At 36.5% G+C, this 17,335-nt stretch overlaps 1 protein-coding gene across 4 annotated transcripts; it reads right to left on the minus strand.

Annotated features, from left to right (window-relative positions):
• Positions 1-5,800: 5,800 nt before the first annotated feature.
• Positions 5,801-16,094, minus strand: LOC107799960 (uncharacterized). 4 transcript variants are annotated; one of them, XM_075244247.1, is made up of 11 exons: positions 15,864-16,094; positions 9,715-10,675; positions 8,969-9,098; positions 8,654-8,869; positions 8,421-8,587; positions 8,178-8,258; positions 8,004-8,102; positions 7,215-7,373; positions 6,990-7,076; positions 6,759-6,830; positions 5,801-6,337 (listed from the first exon to the last, which is right to left on the minus strand). In XM_075244247.1, exons 2-11 carry the CDS (start codon positions 10,591-10,593, stop codon positions 6,044-6,046), a joined length of 2,184 nt encoding a protein of 727 aa, XP_075100348.1. In that variant the 5' UTR covers positions 10,594-10,675; positions 15,864-16,094; the 3' UTR covers positions 5,801-6,043. The 4 variants fall into 4 exon arrangements, with proteins under 4 accessions (XP_075100348.1, XP_075100349.1, XP_016478587.1 ...); XM_075244248.1 differs by lacking the exon at positions 8,654-8,869; XM_016623101.2 differs by having other exon boundaries at positions 8,421-8,869.
• Positions 16,095-17,335: the final 1,241 nt, after the last annotated feature.

The following is a 17,335-nucleotide window of genomic DNA, read 5'->3' on the forward strand; positions in this document are numbered from 1 at the left end:
GGGTTTTTATGGCAAAGTTTTTAACGAAGCGGCAACAGAAAGAATACTACGAAGAAAAGTTTCAACAGCAGCAATAAGACCTTCTAATAACAAGGCACACAAGCGAAAACTACTAGGACGGTTTGATAAGCTTTCATTCGATATCAATGTTCCTACTAGGAAGTTAAGTTTGCTATCCAACAAAGGTTACTTGACCGCTCACAAGTGCAAACCATTAGGGTATTGTTAGATAGTCTTTGGCTCAATAACATAAATTCCTTAGGGGAAGTAAAGTTTGTTACCAAACTTAAGATTATCTAGCAATTCACTAGTGGAGTCCTCGAAGGTGCAAAACTTCCAGTATTTAAATTTGCATTCGAACACTGGGGGGGATGATATGAGGATACGGCAACAATGACTGCCACATCAATCGAAGTACGAAAATCGGAAACATAGTTGTATCATCAGGACCGGGGACTGCATGGATAGCCCCGTAGAAACAAGGTGTACAACTTAGCCACAAGAAATGGCAATTTCTTTTTAGCATAATGAATGTTTATGTACTTTTTGAAAATGGAAGGAACAAAGTAAAGTCCTTTTGTTTCTATCTTGTTATTTCTGAACGATGAATCGATTTTTTCATTTGAAAGTTAAACAAGTAATTCAAATGCTAGTGTCGTAATGAACAGAAGACGTCCTCTTCAAGAGCACCGTAAACATAAGAGGGCCCTCTCTTACGAAAACCCTCATGTTAAAGAGTTGATTTCGGAAGAACTTATGCCCAGAATCCAAATGCTTTTGGGGAAAATGCGCCCGAAGACTTGCACAAAAAGATGCAATAAACAAACTAGCGCAGATACTTAAATAAAAAAAATCAAGAAATAAACTTCCACAAAACACTTAAGCAAGAAGGAATGTAAAGATTAAAACTTGCGTGAATGTTCAAACAAAAGAACGCATGAAGACTCATGCAATGCTTGAGTAAAAGATACTTTTATTCATAATAAAAGTGCCAAAACGACACGAGTACAAAAATTGGGAAAAGGAATGAAAGATAAACTATTGCGTCTCCAAAACCAGGAGAAAGGGAAGCATTCGCGCCCCCAAGGGAAGTGGGTAGATTCGTCGCCGGTTCGATATCTTGGCCTTCATCATTTTGGTCCTCAACATCGTCCCCTTTCGGTTCCTCTGCAGTTTTTGAGAACTCAAAACTAGAACCAGAAGAATCGGTAGCATCATGTATGGCCGGAAGACCTCTTTTTGTGGCTAACTCCAACTCAAGGGCCTTAGCAATTTCGGCGTCAAAATCTACGACACCTGCTTTGGCCTCTTCCAAGGTTTTTCTCCTCATGCTTTACATAGAATGTGTCTTGCTCGGGGATGAAGTTCTTCTTTAAGTTGGTCAACCTCGGCATAGAGATTCTCCCGCACGGACCTAACGGACCGGAGGCTAACACCGAGATCACGGATAGTGGAGTTGAAAAGTCTATTATACTCAATGGTCCTCTTATACTTCTCCTCCAACTGGGCATATTTCACCCCGACAACAGTAAGTTCTTCAGTTTTGAAGTCCAAGACTATCTCTAAATTATTTGATCATTGAGTAGAGGCAGCCTTACGATTGGATGCAGCAATAACAGCGCTACGGACTTCAGCCTATTTGGCCTTACCCTCTTCAAATTGAACCCCCAACGAGGCGATCTCTTAGCTAAGGGTCTCTACTTCTTGCTCATTTTGATGCAAACGAGACTCCAACATAATAGCCTCCACAGCTTTGGCTTCTAGTTCTAAGAGGCAACCAGTAGTTTGGTCCCGCTCGGCCAAAAGTTGATCCCGCTTGGAGGTAAGTTCCTCCTTTTTTCTGAATCAACCTTTGAAGGCCTTTGGAAGTAAGGAAATTAGCCTGAAACAAGAAAGGAAAATTCAAAAATTACTAAATCAAAGATAGATGAAATGACAAAGGAAATAAAGAATATACCGATGCGGCGTTGTGCATAGCATTGCTCAACAAGCACTCTCGAGAGAGAGCCTGTATCTTTTCCAAATCATTTTTTGATGCCAAAGGCTTTAGATAGTTAGCAAGTTTCACTGGCCGGGACAACATATTGCACCCGATGGAGACCAAGAGAGTAACACTCCCGCTCCTTTGCGGATCTTTTGAGGGGGCGGCATAATTTTGCCCAAAATTTCCATGAACTGGGGTAATCAGGCAGAAGGAAACTTATCTTCAAAATCATTGGTGGTAATCAGGCTCTTTGGGACAATGTACTCATCGTAGGGAGCGGCATAGTTAGCTTTGCCTTTGTTCTTTGAAGAACTAGGTTTTCTTGAAGAGGAAGCCATTTATTATTAGTGAAAGAGTTTTTTTTTTCTCAAAGAAGGAAGTTGAAGAAAGGTTGAAGAAAGGTTGAAGTCGGAAGATGAGTTGAGTAAAGAAAGTCTTAGAAAATTCAGAGTGTTATGAAGTGTAAATTAAGGAAGTTGATGCGTATAAGTAAAGGTTTAGGCGGCTAAACATGTAGCCATAATTACCTTGATAGCCGGCAAAGGTTATGCTAAATCATGGGATGATGCGTGTTCGGGGTATTAAATGTGGAGAGGCATGCGTCTAATCAACCGTTAGAAGCTTTTCAGCGAAGGTCTGTGAAATTCCCGCCAAAAAGAATGTTTCTACCAACTTCCTAGTGACACAACGTTAAGTCATCGGAAAGTAGGGGGACTATCTGTATAGGGTAAAATATGGTATGTTAAGTGATTGCATAAGGGAGTGACACGTGGAGCCGAAAGCGGAAGATAGCCAAAACCGAAGACAACTATTCCATTTATTACTAAAAAGAATGGTACTCATAAAGATAAAATAAATTCCTACCATCCGGTAGCATTTAATGGAGAATATTCTACAACATTTAATGCACTGCCCGTTATAAAAAAATTGTTATTCATGCCTATCGTTACACATTCTTCAATGGCCCTCATAATTGATATTAAAGAAGGGCATGATCCTAGGACCTTGTTTCCTAGGTGCAGCTATATATAATGAGTTATATTATCATGGCACTTATGCTACAATTTGTTGAAAGCTTTATACAATTTTAACTTCTTGCTTTTTGATTTCATTATTGCTGTACCCGGAAACCCTGCTTCTGGAACCACTGTTTCTACTGTTTCATTTTCATCCCAAGGCTAAGTATTGCATATTTATTCAATTCTTCTATTATTTCAGGATCAAACTAATCACTTGTCTACAAACCACGTATAAATTCAGTTATATCGTTTTACGGGCAAACAGAAGAAGGAAGGTTGATCTCCATATTTGCATTCATCTTAATGTATATGATGTCGGTACTATTTTTCTTTCTCTTAGATGTTTAACACTTACAAAGTGCATGATAGTATCGGTGGTTCTCTAGAAAATTATGCAAATGACTACTTTGTACTATCTTAATTACCTTTTGCCCAGGCCTTACAAGTATGGTAAACTTTATTCTTTCGTGTACAAGTATGGTACGATCTTGATTATCTTTTGTCTTTAATGGAGAATATTCTACAATATTTAATATATTGTATGTTATAAAGAATTTGTTATTTATGTTCGCCGTTATATATTCTTCAATGACCCTCATAATTAACATTAAAGAAGGGCATGATCTTAGGACCTTGTTTCCTAGGTGCGGCTATAAATAATGAGCTCTATTATCGTTGTACTTACGCTATAATCTGTTGAAAGCTTTATACAATTTTATTTTCTTGCTTTTTGATTTCATTACTATTGTACCCGGAAGCCCTGCTCCTGGAACCACTGTTTCTGCTGTTTCATTTTTATCTCAAGGCTAAGTATTGCACATTTTTTTAATTCTTCTATTATTTCAGGATCAAATTAATTCATTTATCTAGAAACTACGTATAAATTTAATTATACCATTTTACGGGCAAACAGACACCTGGGAAGGTTGATCTCCATATTTGCATTCATCTTAATGTATATGATGTCGGTACTATTTTTCTTTGTCTTAGATGTTTGAACACTTAGAAACTGCATAATAGTATCGGTGGTTCTCTAGCAAATTATGTAAATTACTTCTTTGTACTATCTTAATTACCTTTTGCCTAGGCCTTACATGTTATTTCTACTTTATTCTTTTGTGTATAATTATTTACTCAAAGTTATATTTTAATATTATTAAAATTATGTTACAATACAATGCACTACCTGACTCGACATACATGTATGGCGCACGTATCGAGAGATTAGTTATTATAAAATAAAAAAATACTTACATAAACATATCAAAAAATAAAATAGTCCCCACTCACTTAGCCAAAGAATCTATTACACTAAAAAGATCCATGAAAAAAAAAAAAAGATAACTTTTAGTGGGTGTGATTAAAATTCGTTGAAAATACATGGACGAGGATATATACAAAATTTTGAGGCAAATCGGGGGTGAGTTTGACTAGTTTGGAGTCAAAATTTGTAGTTGCAATCGAATCGAAGAAACATCAGTATCACATGTATATATTGTTATATATCCGTGTATAATACAAACAGGTAGACATGAATATACATAGATATATAGGAAGTTACAATAGATTTACAGGGAGCTGCATAAGGATACACAAATATACAACGTAATACGTATAGATATATACACGTTTTGCTACCAAATGCGTTAGGTATTTGAAATCTGAATGTAATTCCAACTCAACTCTCTCAAATCTTCTTTAAAGCTCTAGTACAACAACAATAACTACGCTTCACGTAATTAGCTTCAAAAAATTTGTTCAAATTCGTTTCAAATCAGCTTCAGATGAACAAAAATTTCATTTACAGGTTCCTTCAAACAATAACAACAGAATCTAATTATTTTTCTTTTCAGATTCCTAACCCTCGAGCTAGCCATTGTTGCGTAGCATTCCTCCAAATAGCCTACTGCTCCGGAGGTTGCGCATGGTTTTGGGTCACTACTAGCCATGAACTATGTTTTTTTTGGATTCAGATTAAAGATTAAGATTAGAAGAATTAACCCAAATAGCCGTCCATTCAACCACTTAAACTAAAAATAGTTAGTGACTGTATAATATATGTGCATATTTAATGTATTATATGCGTATATTTGAGTATAATTAATATGCAGTTAAATTTGGATCTAACAAGTTCTGATCTTTTCTGTTTGATATTGTTGTGCTACTTTATAAGAAGTTTCGAAACTTCTCTAGTAGAAGAGAAGCACAGAACCTAAGTGTCAGCCACTGAACAAAAACTAGGGCTAAAGTGGATGATAGTTGAGATTGAGCCAAAATGGATATTTATTTTTTCATTTGTCATATTATGTAGTTTTCTCTAAAATTAATTTCCAATTAAAAATTCTTTTTTTCCAAAAACTGAAGGAGAACAAATGCCACATAAGAGTTAGGATAAAACTTGTTAGTGAAATGTTTAACAGATCCGTTCCGAAGGAGAGAATTTCAAGATGATAAAATAAAGACCTTAAAAAGTAGCGAAATAGACCTTAGAAAGACCAACCACCAACGAGTTTAGAGTGGTTTACTAGGCATATAAATTTCAAGGATCGTACGAGATTGTAAGATAGGACAGCAAATATCTACAACAACATACCCAGTAAAATTTCACTAGTGGAGTCTGGGGAGGGTAGAGTGTACGCAGACCTTACCCCTACCCCGGAAGGGTAGAGGGGCTGTTTCCGGGAGACCCTCGGCTCAGTAGAAGAGAAGGACAGCAAATATCTATTGAAAAAATTAGCAAATTCTGCTTACCATTTTGTGGAAGACGTTGTGTAGTCCCATGCTAGGCCAAAAGGAATCATGTAATTTGTGCTGGGCAACTTTTAAATTGAGGTAAAGAAAATTAAACAAACCACTTTTAGCGGGGTTAAAGCATAGCTTTTTTTGCTCGGAGTAACCCCGTTTAGTTTTAAAAAAAGCATCTATGAAAGCTGGAACATGCAGATGACAGAATAATTTTGGTCAAGTCCATTCCAGACTAGAATTACTATTTCTAGTCATATCATTCTTTAATGAGGGAGGATAGATGGTAGCTTCATACTCACCATTGCTTCTTCCCCTTTTTCTTTCTCTTGCTTCCACTTCCGCTTCCACTAGCGTTGTTGCTAGTACTGTTGCCAGCTGATCTCTGTGGTGTGCTGCCATCAAAATCACCAAAAGTACCAGATTGTACGGCATTCTGTAGCCACTCAACAAATTCCTCCTCGGTCATGGTCTCTTCCACACTTGGGCCTCTTTGTCCTGAGCTACTTCTCTTCCCATTGCTGCTCTTCATGGTTACACTTGTATTTACATGGAAGCTTGGTTTGTGACTGTTGACCGGACATCTCATTCCCTGCATGCCCAGCATAATGTGAACTAGATTATCTAAGATACAGAGCTGCACTTGCTCAGTTGTTTTAACCAACTCTAGAGGCACCCTTCCATTTTGAAATAGGTGAGCATTTTCTGTTGGCTCAAAAGAGATGCTCATTTATGGGAGTTAATCTTTTCCTAAATATGGAGAAAACAACAGTATAGCACCCATGGCAGATATAACTGAACATCATCCAAGCTTAACAAGTAACTGGTGATGGATTTGATTTTTTTAGGGGCATTTCTTGATGATAAAAAGCAAAAAGAATTCAATGAAAACAATAATGCACTTTTGACCTTATAGTCCTAACAACAAGTTCTTCTCATTTCCACACCAATTCCATTCAAACGTCCGGAAAAAATTGAAACCTTATACCAGATGGTGAGAAGAAAAACTTTACCTGACAGATATACCATTCAGTAGCATTATAGATCCTGCTATCAGCACAAACATAGGCAACAGGATTATCTACCTGCACATATTGGTGGAGATCAATAGTGTCACATATACCGCAAGGATGAGAGAAATAAGAAACTAAAGAAAAAACAAAATACTTAAAGAAGAGACTCGTCATGAAAGAAAGTCTTCTCAAAAGCTTTTGCTTTTTTCATTTTGTTCAGTTAGTTGATACCTTCAGTAGCATTCCAAAAAAGAATGGATGTGAAGGCTGTTCAACCCATCCATCTCCATCTTTTGCTGGATGAAAATCATTGCATTCCTATGAATGGAAGAGTAAGCGGTAAATATCCTAATAAAAAACGTATGCTAGAGAGGAGGAAGACAAACTAGAATGTATGGTTAAAGTGCACAGAATTCAAGAATTTATAACATGCTTATATTGTCCTGGAGGGAAAACCTGGCACCATCTTGCTTTGGACTTAGTTTTCTTAGTGAAAACCCAGACATGAAAGTTGCCACACTTCTTGCAAGTAATTCGTCGAGCGTCTGCAAGAGAATCCTCTGCCGCAGCTTCTGTCTGTGTGAATCCAGAGGTAAAGAACCCATAGCCTCTACCCTAAAATTGTTTGGTTAAGCATGAGACAGAGTTAGGTGAAAGTATAATCCAACATTACAATTTCACACTTCAGGAGTATTTTCCAAATATAGTTTCTGGTACAAGATGATCCTTCCCCATAAATACATAGGACCTACAAAGACATGGGACTGCATTTAGAACAAGACCTTTACTGATAGATGTCATTACATATATCATGAACCTACAGGGGCTCACTCCTATATATAATCGAGTTAACCTGGCAAAGTAGGCAAAAGAGTTAAGACGTAAGACTGCATGTGAAAACCCATTATTACTTAAAGCTGTTCCCATTAAGAACCAGCTGGTTTTTCAGCAAAAGGTGATGACCGAGGGCTTAAAGGCATATATCTTTCACAAAACATAAGATTTGTCAAGGACTTCACCAATCTCTTGTTTTAGTTAGATATCTTTTAAAAGTTCCTTATCTATTGTAGAAAAAGAAAGTTGCAAAAATTGAAGCAAAACATCTTTTTGCTGAACTCACTGCATATTTGACATATGCATAAAATGTCAAGTCTAACAGATGAACTAATTAGGTGACTCAAAATTATTATTATTTTTGATGTGAGAATGGTTAATTAGATGACTCAAAATGATATTAATTCAAACCTTCTGCGAAGGACTTTGGAACCGCCGAAGGTAGTCCAGCAGCTCTTCCCTCCTCAATTCATCATCATATGCTTTTCGCTTTAAAGAATCAAGTAAGACCTGAAATAATCCAATTCTTACCAAGTGCAGAAATGAACACCAAATAGAGAACTCAAATCACAAGACAAACTGTACCTCGTAGGCGTTTTGAAGTTTCTTAAAAGCTTCAGCAGCCTTTTCATTGCCCATGTTTTTATCAGGATGAACCAGCATTGCCTAATAGAAGATATACTTAGCTGATTGGTAATATTTTGACTTTGATAGCAAGGCATTTCTAGTTAATCTACCATTATCAGACTTCAAACAGCATGATGTTCAGAAAAATCAGATACGAATATTTTTGAGAAGGGGAATTTCAGGAGGGTACAGAAGAATCACCTTTTTCCTATATTCCTTCTTGAGAACTGAAGCATCTATATTCTGAAATCGGCTCAGGCCCAGTGCTGAATAGTGATCTGTACTGTTTAACAATCTGAGAACTTCGTCTTCAGATGTCATATCAGTGTCAAATCCACTAGTTGAAGGGATCCCAGTGCCACGATCAGCTGTATGAACATACACATCATCAGCAGATGGAGGCACTGATCCACCAGAATAGAAGCTAGGTTCACCTTGTACTCCAGTTGTTTGATCAGGAGAGCTGTTTGGCCTTCTATAATCATTTACATTGTTTCTTAAGAAGAATATGAGAATATCACTCGAAACAAATGATAAATTCAAACCAAAGATTAAACCAAGCCATCCGACATATGTCCATGCGCAATATACAGAATACAAATTTACGACAAACACCGCAAGCCGTTCATGCTTCAACCTGTAAAGCACTCCTAAATTTATAAAGAAAAACAGCACTTAGTGGAAAAAACTGGAATCAATGTGATAAAAGTAAAAGCAACTGCTCAACACTAAAGCTTAAAAGTAATCACCTCCACTCAAGACCAGAAGCACCGCTGCCCAAAATCTTCCATAGAACCATAAGTAACTGATGCTCACTGCAGCAACTCCTAGAACTGCGATGATGAACCCAGTAAGAAGTCCAATCACAGCAACTGTTGCCTGAATGTTAACAGCAATTCATTACAGCAAGATGATTGAAAGGTCTCATATATGCAGTTTAACGGAAGGAATATAATCAATGATTACAAAGAAAACACAAAGGCAGAGAGTGACCACAGGAAACTCCACCAAATCAAGCCACTAATTTTATCAAATTTACAGTCTTAGAAACTGCTGAAGAAATTGGTCAGTGCCCTGAATGAAAAGAAATATTTCACTTAAAAACTATAGTGACCACCTTCAGTAATTCAAGAAGCATTAACAGAATAAGATGGAGTCATGGAGCAAAGTATACCCAGTCAAAATCAGTAAAAGTCAACTATTAAAAACTCAAAGCATGAAATGGTCAAACTCAATAGTGGACACTGATTTTTGTCCAAAACAATTTAAACAAAATCACTTTTAGAAATGGCCAAAACTAATTTAGTGACTTTGGGAAAACAATCCATAGCTCCTCAACGCGATTTCCGGAATTCTGGTTCAGCATGAAATCATTCATGAGCCAACCCAAAGATGAGAAGCAATTAGGGTTAGATATATATGCTCAGAAACACCTTTTATTATGTGAGGGGTGAAGATGCTGTTTTCCATGCAAGAAAAGAAGCTAGTCACTTACCAAAATTAATAGAAACTTGAATTTAGCGGCTGCAATCAAAGATAGAACACCCCACCAGATGACTGAGAGAATTGAAGTCATCCCCATGCATAGAAAGGACTCAATTCCTCTAAGAGCGCAATCCAACCAAACCATTGATAATAGAATAATTATATTTCCAAAATGCATGATCCACCTAACCACTATAGGATATGCACGCTGAACCCTTTCTTGAACATACCCAGTCGCAATGAATAAACTGTGCATGATCCACCGAACCACTATAGGGTATGCATGCTGAACCTTTTCTTCAACGTGCTTACTCGCAATTAATAAATTGCTCCTTAAAGAGTCAAGCAAAGGTTTCCACCTCTCTAACCACTGAATTGATGCCTTTGAGACAGACAGAGCCAATGTCATCAAGTTCCTAAAAACTACGATAATAGACACTTCAAAATTTTCTAATATATTGTCTTTATCTAATCCTGGTCCGAACTGGCCAAAACTTCTATTTGAATTGTCTGAGCGGTGACTAGTGTGCGGAGACGTCTCACCACCTTCTCTTGACTCGGGAGCCACCCCTCTACTTTTATGACTTTGGAAAATTCCTGCACCACTGCCTTCTTCAGGCCCTATTTCCTTTGCAATTGACGATGTATCAATATCTTCCTTTTCCTTTTTAAGTGATCTTCTAGATTTGTGCTTTCTTTTCTTGCCTTCACTTTCATGTGTATTGTTGAAGCTCTCTGTTAGAGATATGCCGGAAAGATTACCATTAAAAGGTTCTGCATTTTTGCCCTCTGGTTCAGTCAGACTACTGTTTTCATTCTCATTTACCAATCCAGATACAGAATCTGAAACTCCTTTTCTGTACTTCTGTCGGCTTCCTTTACGAGCCATTAGCCAGAAATGGTATCAAAAAATGGTCTAACAACAAGCCAGTTCAACTCATCTCTAGTGCCCTCATTCGATATCAAAAGACCTGTGTCACAAGCAATTCATAAGTAAGCAAAATTTCAAGAAAATGCAAGCACCAACAAATAGCTTTAAGGTGCTCACTAGTTAGATAGCCAAACAATGAACACGTAAACAGTCATATCTTATTCCTCATGCATGTAACTCAGTCAAATTAGCTTTGTTCACCATTGGCAGCCGTGACTGCAAAGACAAAAGCATTCTCCCCGTGCTTATTCCCTCAACTATAGCTAAAAATAGACACTTCGGCTTTACAAAATTGGTAAAATTCCAGATCTAGGCAGATATACGAAAGGGAAGATTTTGTAACTATCATTCAGTCACTCATACTCCATCAGAAATCTATCATTTATCATTAACCACTTCTTCTTTCTCTGCATTATGCTGTCATCTTCCCTAGATTTCCCTTGATCTAGTCATGTTATCAGTAAAGCATTGTGTGCTCTCCATTACAATCACTTTCCTTAAGCAGGAAACAACTAATCATCCAATAAAAGGAGCAACACAAGGAATTAATAATGTTATGATCCAACATCGCCGATTTACTAGCACCAATCTCAAAAGACGAATCTGAATGAGTTTCTGCTATGTATTTAATAAGAAACATAAAATACAAGAGAAGTTATTGGTTATCCTTTAGAATCATATTGAACTTAACATATGGTATCTTTTCATTATATGTTAAACTTTTGGAGAAGGTAATCTTTTACAATGTAAAAAGTATCTATCTTTGGGAGAGTCCACTCAGGTCGTAAGGTAGGATAGAGGAACTGAATTAAACCAGGGCATAGCTTCAGCATGAGAATTTGGTGATATATCAATGTGAACTGTGCAGTAGAACAATACTTCTGCAATGCCACCTGAAGCTAACTTCCTAAAATCAGAGAATGAATGAGCACAAGTTTGAGCCTAGTTCTGTGCCTAAGGAAAAATTATAAGTAGTGCAATAAAAAAAATATTAAATAATGCAATCTGTACTTTGTGTGCCTAAACTTTTGTCCACTTATTAAAGTGTAGGACTTTTTTATAGCAAAAGAACATTTGCTGATGTAGAAGGGAAAGGTTATATAATGTGGACATGATGATATCAACTGAACACAGACGAAGCACTAAAAATCAGTGTTATTAAAGGCTCTTTCACGCTTATGCTTTGAAGCTTAGTTAAAGCCAGGTTGTGCACTTCACCTCGATAAAGTAGCACTTAAGTGTAGGCACTAAGGTGCAAAGGATGTGCATCATCACTAATGGGCTCTATCTCTAAGAGGGCAGCACTAGATAATAAATATATTTGGTAAACGATACATTTATTGTTAAAAAACGCTATGCATGATCTTTTCAATGACAGGAATAAGAAATTAAAATTTTGTATAATAAAACTAGCTCCAGAATACATAAACTACATCTTTTCATCTACATCAAAAATTCAAAATGGTTTTTAAACTTGATTGATATGATTTTACTTCATTTATTCTGCTTGATTTCATTTGTTCTTCATTAATGTTTTTCTTTGTTTAGACTCACGCTTAAATTCCGCGCTTTGCGCTTAAAGGCCCGACAGATTTGGCCTTTAACTGCGACTTACTTTTGACTATTTTTTTTTTTTGGGCGACTAGGCATTTCATTAATTACCAAATGAAACAATACAAAACCGGCAAGACCAAAGCTCGGTCTACTGCTCCTAGAAACTGACCACTCCAACTATAAAGACAAAACTGTCTGAAATCTAGAAGCACACCTCCTAGGGAGAGTTTCTTCAAAGTTTCCATACTCAGACTAACAATTAAAACTCCTATTACATCAGACAGACTAGTTAATGGAAATATAACTTTTGAAGTAGACACCTAACGTTCTCTGATGTTCTCACATTGCAAATACATGCTATGCCTTTTGCAATACTATCACAGTGTCTCTTGCAAACTATGTTGCACACTCTCCAAAATGTTGGGCACTCGTGTCAGATCCTCCAGAAATACGCTACTTTTGGACGATGTATTTTTGTATGATCCAACACGCAACCGGTGATGTCTTCGGAGAGTCCAAGCAACATAGCTTGCAAATAACTTTGATTTCTTTGCTAACAATGCAGATTGTTGACATTATTACACTAAATATACCCTCGTAAATTGCTGTTGAAAAATAGATTCATATAGTTTCTCCATCTGTTATTGGACGTCGTATATTCCTTTTTGCCCCCGCCAAACTAAGCCCTCGTTTTCTAGTACAGCCAAAGATGAAATGACTTCCTCTTTAACTACCCCAACAAAGTAAAATTAACGAAACCTAACAGCATAATTTTTCACTTTGGCACCCACTTCACCAATTTAAGATTTTGTCGTGTGGCAACATTTTATGCTTAAAATCCGATATAGTCAGCCTATGGTTTTTAATTGGAAAAGAAGGAAGCAATACTTCATTTCTTGATGAGCTCATTTAATCTGTCAAATTGTGGCCATCACTTTTAATAACATGAATATATGTTTGTTAGGGGTCGTTTGGTATGAGGTATAAGAAGGTATAGTGCTGGTATAAAAATTTAATATCACCTTAATATTTCGTTTGGTTAGCAAAACCAGGTATAAATTATCCCGGGATTAAAATTAACACCGGGATAACTTATACCTTATAGAGGGTGGGGTAATTAGCACCGGTATAACTTATACATTCTTCTTACAAATTATGCAATTGTCATATTTAATACAATATACCAAACAATGGATAAAAAAACAATCCCAGCATAACTTATCCCGGCATAACTTATACCAGTATAACTTATTCCGGCATAAGCTGTATTCAAACCAAACGACCCCTTACAGTATTAGAGATACTGCAAAACCTGGATCCTATTCTGCAGAGATACAGTAATTTCACCCTCCCTGCACATCCTAATCTTCATAAAACACCAATAATGATCTTCATTAGTACCTTAAACTTCTTTCAAGAAAATATTTTAACCAGACATTTGAATTACAAGTAACACTGAAATTATAAGACTATTATACAAGCAGAAAACAAAAGTAAGAGGATACATTCTGTATCTATAGGGGTAACAACAACAACAAACCTTAAAATTCCACAAGTAGGGTCTGGGGAGGGTAAAGTGTACGCAAACCTTACCCCTACCTTATGACGGCACGGTACAGAGGTTGTTTCCGAAAGACTCGGCTCAAGAGCAACGAAAATGAAGCAATAAACAGACAATAGTAACAACACGGTAATAAGACAGTACACGGAAGCAAATGGTGCAATGTGCAATAATAAAGATCTAAGAATACAACACTACAAGAATAGAGTCAATCCTACTGGAAATAATGATACATCGTGTAATAGCAAGGGGTTAGGAATAGGAAAATATAAGACTAGTACTAATACAGTAATACTACCGGAAAGACTAGGCGAAACTCTAGACTGTCTGTCATCCCACAACCATAATTCTCGACCTCTACACCCTCCTATCGAGGGTAATGTCCTCGGTAAGCTAAAGTAAAGTCATGTCCTGCCTAATCACCTCACCCCAGTACTTCTTAGGCTCTCTACCCCTCTTCTGACCCGCCATGATCACCTCTCACACTTCCTAACCGGGGCATCAGAATCTCTCCTCTTCACATGTCCGAACCATCTCAGCCTTGATTCCCGCAACTTATCTTCCATAGGAGCCACGCCCACCTTGTCCCTAATATATTTATTCCTAATTTTGTCTTTCCTAGTATGCCCACACATCCATCTCAACATCCTCATTTCCGCTATTTTCATCTTCTGAACATGAGATTTCTTGACTGGCCAACACTCGGCTCCATACAACATAGTCGGTCTAACTACCGCTTTGTAGAACTTGCCCTTAAGTCTATGTGGCACATTCTAGTCATACAAAACACCAGAAACGAGCCTCCATTTCATCCACAGCGCTTCAATACGATGTGCGATATCCTCATCGATCTCCCTGTTATCCTGTATTACAGACCCAAAACTATCTCTCCTGGGATGACTTGTGTATCAAGCTTCAAGTCCACTTCTGCTTTATGTGCCCCAACACTGAACTTATACTCCAATTATTCTGTCTTCATCCTGCTCAACTTGAAACCTTTAGACTCTAGAGTCTGTCTCCACACCTCCAGCCAAACATTAACCCCGCAATGCGTCTTGTCAATCAGCATTATGTCATCTGCAAATAACATGCACCAGGGCACCTCTCCTTGAATGTGTCACGTCAACACATCCATCGCTAGGGCAAATAAAAATGGGCTAAGAGTTGATCCTTGATGCAACCCCATCACCACTGGGAAATAATCCGAGTCTCCTTCCACAGTCCTCACCCGAGTATTAGCTCCATCATGCATGCTCTTAATCATCCTAATGAATGCTACTGGAACAGCGTTAATCTCCAAACATCTCCATAACTACAGATAGACATTTTTAGCAGCACATGTCGATGCTGAAATGTTGGCCTCTCGAACTACCTACTGTTGTTTTTCTAACAAATAGAGTCCTGGGTGGCAAGATTTGGGAGCACGCTTTGAGGAATACTTGTCCTAAACTGGTTAAACAGAAAGCACAGATTTTGCACAGCTGTAATGCTAAGCGTTGGCTTGGCATATTGCCTAATTGGAATGCCCAAAAGGACAGACAATGGTCTAAGACATGATCAAATTAAAAGTTTTCAGTACTCAAATTTGATCAAATGGACAAATTATAAAATCCAAATTAATTATGAGACTGATCCAAGAATTGGAAATTGAAGCACTTCATCCAAAAGAGAAAGAACTGATCACGTTTTCTATTATTGTGCAATATAAGTAACCAGAGGATTAGATATTTCTACTCCAACACTAGCCTCCACACCCAAAACAAATGCCGTCCACCCAAAAAGAAAAAGAAAAGTTCATCGGTTGGTAAATTTGCTCAATTTAGAAAAGCACCGTTTTACAGCGGAACAAGAACCACCCAACAAGATTATGCGGCGCACATCATTGTACTAACACAAATATAAATACAGTGTTTATGTCCCATCAAAGGTCCTAAACAAATTACTATACTTTTGATATGATTCCATATTTTCTTAATTTTGAGCTAAAGCAGAATACCCTAGATATTAGACTAAACCCTTTGAAATATGAAATCCAAAAAAGAAGAAAAGAAATACATGAAGAATAAATAGACCCATATGTCAAAATATAAAACGCAAAGCAAGAAAAGCTTACTAGAACAGTTGAAAGGATGGAACAAGGCAGTGCGTAAATATGGAGCAATCGAACACCAAAAGGAAGAGATTAGGCAATTACAAGGACCACAGCTAATCAAGACTTAAGTCGAGCAGTCAGCAGACGCTCGCATAGAGAGAGAGAGAAACCCAATAGTCTTCAATCCAAGCCCCCCCACTTCAAATGGTCTCTTCCGTAAATTTACTAGAGCACATGTTTATGTTGCCTTCCGAATCTTTAGATGGAATAAAAAGGTTTGTTTTTCTTTAAGGAAAAAAAAAAAGGCCAAAAAAACCCTTTGACACGAATTATTAGTTATAGCCTTAAATTATTCGTGGTCTTAATTACCCCTTAACTTAATATTTTGAGAGTCATTATCCCCTGATGCTAATATGGCAAAGAGTGTGGGTGCATTCGCCTGCCGCATGAATTTTTCTGTACATGTAGCATTTTCTTTTGAAAAATAAAATATATTATACATTCTTAAGTGTGTTACTTTTTTAGATAATTTTTTTCGAATACAATTTATAACAAAACATGGATAGAGCTACATTATTTAGGCTAAAAAATGTATTTGGCTAAAAATAATAAACTTTAGTTAATCTTTTTTTTTTTGAATTTGACTTGAAAATAAAACGAATTACTTGCATTATACACTATTTTTATTTCTTCTTTTGATGCAATGACTATTTATTTCAACTGTGTATTTTTATTTTTTCAGGTAAAATCTGTAAAAAAAAATATATTTTAGAGCACCATAATTTAGAGCTATATAAAAAATTATAGCCAAAATAATTAATTTCAAACTATATATTTTTTATTACATTTTAGATTCCTTGAATATTTATTTCAATTGTATAAATCCTTATTTTCATGTCAAATCCAAAAAAAAGATTAACTAAAACTTTATTATTTCTAGCCAAATGAAAAAATTTAGCCTAAATAATGTAGTTCTATCCAAGTTTTATTATAAATTGTATTCGAAAAAAATTATCTAAAAAAAGTAACATACTTAAAAAAGTAAAAATATATTTTATTTTTCAAAGAAAAGTGCCACATATACAGAAAAATTCACGTGGCAGGCGAGTGCACCCACACTCGTTGCCACATCAGTGTTCAGGGGGTAATGGCTCTCAAAAGGCCAAGTTGAGGGGGATAATTAAGGCCACGGATAATTTAAGGCTGTAACTAATAATCTGTGTCAAGTTTAGAGGGGTTTTTAAGTATTTTGCCAAAAAAAATCACATGTAAGGGGAAGGAGAAAACAAAGTAAAAAGGGGGAAAAATAAATGTAAACCTACAAAACTCACGTCAGTACAACTATATAATAATGAGACTTATATAGTAAAATGTTTGGTTTTAGTTTTGGTTTTGAACGTAGTGATTTTGGCTTTTATTTCTTTTGAAAATAAATTTCAAGCTTTTAAAATCAGTTTATTTTGAAAAGTATTTTTCTTAAGAGTGATTTTCAA

Source organism: Nicotiana tabacum, chromosome 22 (assembly GCF_000715075.1).
Source record: "Nicotiana tabacum cultivar K326 chromosome 22, ASM71507v2, whole genome shotgun sequence".
Lineage (NCBI taxonomy): Eukaryota > Viridiplantae > Streptophyta > Magnoliopsida > Solanales > Solanaceae > Nicotiana > Nicotiana tabacum.